Here is a 6,887-nt window from a genome sequence, read left to right on the forward strand (position 1 = left end):
CTCACCAGGGTGAAAGTTGGGAGTGATAGGGCGCGATTATTTACACATGGACGCATCGGGATGTCTATTATCGTAATTGCAATCGCCTCGCTGGCGACGGCGACGTAGCTCCGGTTCCCTCGTTTTGCGGAAAGAAACGTACATACGCCCGGGTATGATCGACGTAAGTTAAAGGAGATAGGGCAGATAGGTACGTGAAAGAGGACAAATGGAAAAGAAGGGTTGGGCGGAGATAGATAGATAGATAGATAGATAGATAGATAGATAGATAGAGAGAGAGAGAGAGAGAGAGAGAGAGAGAGAGAGAGAGGGGGGGGGCAAAGAGAGCGGCAAGGTAAGCGGATAAGGAAACAACGCGCTCCGAGGAAGAGGGTTTTCTTTTCTCTTTTTCCAGAGAGACGGTGTAGCTTTATCGGCATCGCGAGCGTTTGGGTGGCACGTCGATGATTTGGTTTTAACACTAAATGTTGTTTAACACCTCTCGAGCACCTTATTATATACGCATTTATGAGCACGCACGATGAGCACCTCCGATAACCACTTCCACACGTCGCAGCACTCTCTGTTGAATTATATCCTGAGAAAACAAAAATCAAAAATAAAAAAAACGAAAAACCACTTTTTGTGTTCCTGGCACCTGCGATCGTATATAGATATATAATCGCACGTTATTCTCTTATTAACGACCTGATTTCAGGATCGGTCAGTACAGGACAGGTGTGCGCTTTATCACGAAGAGAAAGCCAAGGTCGCGGCTACTATCATGGACTACCGAAAGTGAAGCGTATCGATTAGAGGAGCGAGCATAACGCAATCAAATGTCAAACGTGATACACCGTGTGCTCGAGTCGGCGATTTATCTTCGATAGAAAGAGAGAGAGAGAGAGAGACCTGATTTTTCCGGGGCCTGGCAGAAAATCGTGGGGCCCCTCATCTGGGACATGCTAGGGAAAGAAAGGCAGAGAGAGACCACCTTCTCGATACAGTTGCACGCGTAGCACCCACTTGCGTTTTCTATACAATAGCCGTCGCCTGTGTGTGTCAAAGTTAATCGCCGCTCGTGATTTTTTATCAAGTTTATCCTCAAGAGATTCCCATTCTTCGCCCACTCGGTATCAATCGACCACCTCAAATCTCCCACCCGACTTACACACATACACACACACGCACACGCTCACGCACACAGACATACAAACACACACTCATATACACACAGATACCTATACAGATATACCTACACCCTCCATCCTTAGCTTCCCAGTGTACCGCGAGTTCAAACGAAAAGTCGGCCTAACTCAGAATCGCTACAGACGTGCCTTTAGACTGGCAGTGAATAGTAAACAGCTAAAGAGAGCAAAAGCAGAAGAAAATAAGAAAAAAAAACAAAGCATATCAATTATTGCTGTTCATGTAGGTCAATTAAAACACCACGTTCAACCGTATATAATCGGGTGCGACAAAAGTGGTGAACAAAAGAAAGAAGGAAGAAAGAGAGGGAGATATATATATATATATACATATATATGTACGCGTAGATACATATATAGAGAAAGTTAGAAAGAAGGAAAGAGAGAAAGAGATAACGAAACGTTACTCGAAGACGTTAATGATTTGTAAAATGGCGATTTGCATGTTCTGGCTTCTCACGTACGTGGGACAGGGGCTGGACTTGGCAGTGGGCAATCGACCTGTGATCATACAAGTGCAGGGCGCCCAGGGTGGGCTGGAAACCTATCGTCACGGAAGCGGCGGCGGCATCAGAAAGAAGAGCGAACTGAGCTCCTCAGTAGGTGGCAACCTGTTGCACCTCAGAATATATCCCACCGACGGCAGTCCGGGACACATGCGGGACGATCTGTCTAACTGGCTGGTATTCAACGACGAACCGCGGATAACGTCGTGGTCGCCCGCCGGAATGCTGATCGACAACATGGTGAAGGAGCCACGGGAACTCCAGAACGTCTTTTTCGACCTGTCGCCCGCCGTGCTCAATGTTCTCTATTCCGCGACGTCCCAGCAGTCGTCGCAGTCGTCCCATTCCGCGATCGCCGCTGCCGCAGCGACCGAGCCCTACGTTGTTTCCCCCCACGACGAGGGTAGCAATCATCAGCTAATCGGCGGCGGCGGTCTGCAGCGAGCGAAAAAGCGGCGCATAATAGGCTGCCGGCATCCGCGGGGTCCCCTCAGCGTTCTGCCGCCGATCCTGGTGTGCGACCAGGAGGCTGGTAGAAAGACGACTGCCGCCGCCGCCGCCGCTGTCGCCAACGCCCTTCACGAACCTAGACAATCTAATCACGACGATCTCTACGCGGAGCAGAGATTCAACACTGCGACGAGTACGAAGACTGATTTCGCGCGCGGGGCCGAAGCCGGCAACACCCTCAACTTACCCAGCACGAACGGTAACTTCATCCCGAGGGCCTTTGCATACGAGACTGGCAAGTTACCCGGTAGCAAGCGGAATCAGATCACGGTCGGACGTCGTTCGATCGACGCCCAAGGAGAGTCCCCGGGACACCAGGCTCAGGCGTCCTCGGTGTCCTCGGCCGGCGCGAGCATCGCCTCACAGCTCATGCTGAGGTCCATCCGGGGTAGCATACAGTACGACGTGCCGCAAATCGGTAAGTGACGTCAATTCATTTATTTATATATTAGCTCAAAAAAGTTGCTACTACTATACGGAAAATATTTATACAGTGACACGAAATACAAAGTTTCCGAAACTTATTTATGTGTGTGTGTGGAAATTATTCTATTTATATTTTTTATTTTTTTTTATGTTTTACATTATATTATATATTATTTTATTATATTTTAATATATAAGTTTTATATTATTTATCGTATAATATTATATTATATTATATTTTATTTTTTATTATATTTTATTATTTTATATTGTATTATTTATTGTATCATTTTTATTATATTATTTATTGTATTATTTTATTATAATTTATTACACTCTTTATTGTATTATTTATTATATTTTCATTGTATTTGTTGTTTGATATATTATTATAAATTATTTTGTATGCGTGCGCCTACACTTTCTCTTGTACTAATATAATCTATACGAATTTGTTTTTACATGTCTATTCTCTTTTCTTTCTTTGTATTATGTAAAAAATGTTATAGAATTTTTAAAACATCAATTTTATGAGCAAACGCATTAATGAAAGATTGACTGGCTGCGAAAGATCAGACAGTTAAGTTAAACGGCCTAATATAAGCTCTCATAAGTTTGTTTGGAGAATATCAATCTATTAATCTGCTTCAAATACTCTGCGATATTTTTAAATGTCCAATTTCTCTGATAATGATACGTGTGGATTTTTTTTTCATGCATGAGTACATCTCAAAACTGGTCAAAAAAATAATTCTCTCTTTTTTTTCTCATTTTTCACGCGCGAAAAATGATTAGATTAAAATGAGTTGAAAAAGTTTGATTTGTGTTTGAAATTCGATAATTTGTGAAATAAAAGAATTATTATACAAAAAAAAAACAGATTTACAATTATTTTTCTTCCATTTCTTTCTATTTTTCAACGTTACAATAGTTTACTGTGATTTAATTAAACGCTGAATAGATAATTGAATGAAAAGCATCGAATAGAAAGGAATTTACTTTAATGGGTCTTAATTCTGAATAAAAGGCCTTTTTCCTCGAATCTTAATTGCTTCTCACATTTGAGAATTTGAACGAATAAATGAGAAATTTGCGATTTTGAAGACTAACACTTTTTGTCTTCAAATATTAGAGAAAACAAGATTATAAAATAAATTTCTCTATTAGTTCTCCCTTTAAATCATCCATTTTTTAATCATTTGGATAAAAAATTGATCTGGAAAAAATTACTCTTATTTTTTATCCAAAGGTAAATTGAATAATGATATTTATTTAAAGTGTCAAGAGCGCCCAATATTTTGAAATATTCTATACGTGCACATTTTTTCAAAATTAATCCCATAAAGTCCCCGTAAATCTGCGTTTGCAAAAAGGATACTTTAATTTCCGATGAAATATGAATCGAGCCAGAGTGTGCATGTGTGTTTATGAGTTATATGGCCCAAAAAGGTCTATAAATCCAAATGAAAAGCGTTTGCGTGCGAAAATATAGACAAAGCGCTTCTGCAAATCAAGAAAAAGTGACGAAATGCTACGTCCGGACGAAATCTGCGTCCCTCCCAAATTTATTGATCCAAGAGAAGACCAGAAAGACAGCGAATCCCGCGACGAGAAGAACAGAGAGATATAGGATCCTTTTGTATACAGAGAGAACATTCTTTCTTCGGTCAAGTCTAGTCGTTGAGAAATCTAAAAAACGTGAGGAAAAGGCAGAATGTGGAAAGAGAAACTGTTTTTTAAATTTATTTTGTTGAGAAACTTCTTTAGAGTAATATAAAGTATGTGTGAAAGAGTTATTTTTATTTTATTCTGCACGGAGGGGGGTGGGGGAGAGAGAGGGGGAGAGAGAGGGGGAGAGAGAGGGGGAGAGAGAGGGGGAGAGAGAGAGAGAGAGAGAGAGAGAGAGAGAGAGAGAGAGAGAGAGAGAGAGAGATTTTTGATTGATTGATATTTATTAGCTTTTTCAGCTATTTGTAAAATACAAGTCTAATTTACATTAATTACAATATACTCCTTTAACTCTCACTTAAACGCTTCCAGTTCTTCGATTCGTCTTATTTCAGCTGGTAAGGCATTGTACATTTTCACTCCCTCATAAAACATACTCTTCTGTGCACTCGTTGTCCTATGAAATTGTACCACAATGTCCCCAGCTTGCCGTGTCTGTCTTTCATTCTCTTTTCCCACTATTGTTAACTTATTTCTTAATTGATCCGGTAACATATTCTTTAAAATCTTAAAGATAAATATATACACATTATAATTCAGCCTCTGTCTTATGGACATAAACTGCAGCGCTTGCAGCATACTCTCCACTTTGGTATATCTATCACATTGCAATATGACCCTCATGGCCCGGTTTTGCGCTTTTTGCAATTCATTCAGTTGTGTTTCTCCCATATCAATTAACAGCGTCGCACAATACTCAAAGTGAGGCGCTATGATTGACTTATATATAATACATCTAGTGTATGCCGATATGTAGTTACCTATTCTATTTAAAAAACTCACTTTTTTCCCTATTTTCTTTAGCATATAATCACAGTGGTCCTTAAATCTTAACCTATCGTCAATAATTATGCCTAGATATTTCATTCTTTCCACACGCTCTATCTCCGTTCCATCCAAACATTTCAGTGTAATGTTACCTCTCAGTTCTTTTCGTACACTTCGAACTATCATATATTTCGTTTTCCCTGCGTTCATTTTTAATTTATTTGTATTCATCCATCTTTCCACTGTAACAAATGCCATATTCATTTTTCTTTCTAATTCCGCACTACTCCCTCCAGTCACATACACTAGCGTATCGTCTGCAAACATTTTTATACTACATCCCTCCGGACAGACTTTAATTATATCGTTTATATATATTATAAATAACAAAGGTCCTAATACAGATCCCTGTGGTACTCCATATTCTGTGGCCAATAATGTAGACCATTCATTGTTAAACCGTACCTGCTGTGTTCTATTCTTTAAATATGATCTTAACCATTCTAAAGCTGTTCCTCTAATTCCGCATTGATATAATTTCTCTAACAGTCTTTCTCTATCTATCGTTTCAAATGCTCGCTTGAGATCCATGAAAATTACCCCCACCATTTTTGCCTCACTAACTACCAGTTTCCATTCGTCAATGACTGTTTGAATCGCTGTTTCACACGAATACTGTTTTCTAAAACCTGACTGATGTTCTTTTATAATACAGTTATCTTCTAAATACGCCTCAATTTGCTTTTTAACTACTAATTCTAATACTTTCTCGAATATTGGTAACATATTAATAGGCCTAAATTCACTTGCTTTTCTGGCTTTTTCTATTTTTGGAATCGGTATTATCGTAGACGTTTTCCAACCTTCTGGACAGCAACCTTCCCTCAAAGAGTTATTTATTATATCAATAAATTCCTCTTTTATTACATAAAATACTGCTTTAAGTATATCACTAGTTAATCCCTCCTCCGTGCCTTTCTTTTTTGGTAGTTCCATAACAATTTTTTGTAAATGCTCTATTCTAATCATCTCAAAATTTTCCATTATTCCCTCGCTTTCAATAACAAAAATAATTCTTTTACCTGGACTTCCTAACTTATCTCTACTTATAGATTTTACTATGTTCTCAATACTCTGTATATAATATAAATTAAATTTATTAGCTATATTGCACCCTTCAGTATTATCTAATATTTCAAAATCTATATTCTCTATTTTTTTTGTACCCGTTGGTTCGCCCCTTATTATTTTTTTTAAGGTTTTCCACATAGATGTCGGATTTCCCTTGTTATGATCTATCATATTTTCATAGTATTCTTTTTTCTTTGTCCTGATTAGTTTAACCACTGCATTTCTTTCGATTTTAAACTGTGACCAATTTTCATCCGTGTCATCATACAACGCTTTACTGTACGCCTCATCCCTTTTAGCCGCTGCTTCCCTTATTTCATCCGAAAACCACTTTTTCCCTTCCCATATTTTCGGAATTCTAAATTTTTTTCTAGGTGCTGTAGCATCCAACGCATCTACTATATTATCGACAAGTTTCTTCGCTCTCACACTGACATTCATATCTTGGCTTTTTCCTAATTTATTTTCCACTAATTTAATAAATTCATCTACATTAAACTCTTTAAAATTCCTAGCATTAAATTCTCTGTATTTATTATCAATTTTATTCGCATTAAGATCAACTTTTAACCACGCATGGTCCGTTATTTTAGGTTCATGAATTACTTGCACTTCTATTTTATTATTAGCGT

At 38.4% G+C, this 6,887-nt stretch overlaps 1 protein-coding gene across 2 annotated transcripts in view; it reads left to right on the forward strand.

Annotated features, from left to right (window-relative positions):
• The window catches only part of Jeb (low-density lipoprotein receptor domain-containing jelly belly protein), a 17,813-nt gene that overhangs the window by 1,117 nt on the left and 9,809 nt on the right, over positions 1-6,887 (forward strand). Inside the window, exon 1 of one of the 2 annotated variants that reach the window (XM_083048858.1) lies at positions 1-2,621. This exon is cut by the window's left edge and continues 1,117 nt beyond it. In XM_083048858.1, coding sequence (XP_082904984.1) covers positions 1,607-2,621 — 1,015 coding nt within the window. In that variant the 5' untranslated portion in view covers positions 1-1,606. The remainder of the gene's footprint in view (positions 2,622-6,887) is intronic. The other variant, XM_083048859.1, reaches the window with a different exon arrangement.

This window comes from Prenolepis imparis, unplaced genomic scaffold (assembly GCF_030444845.1).
Source record: "Prenolepis imparis isolate NDT839.2.m4 unplaced genomic scaffold, iyPreImpa1.0 SCAF_10, whole genome shotgun sequence".
Lineage (NCBI taxonomy): Eukaryota > Metazoa > Arthropoda > Insecta > Hymenoptera > Formicidae > Prenolepis > Prenolepis imparis.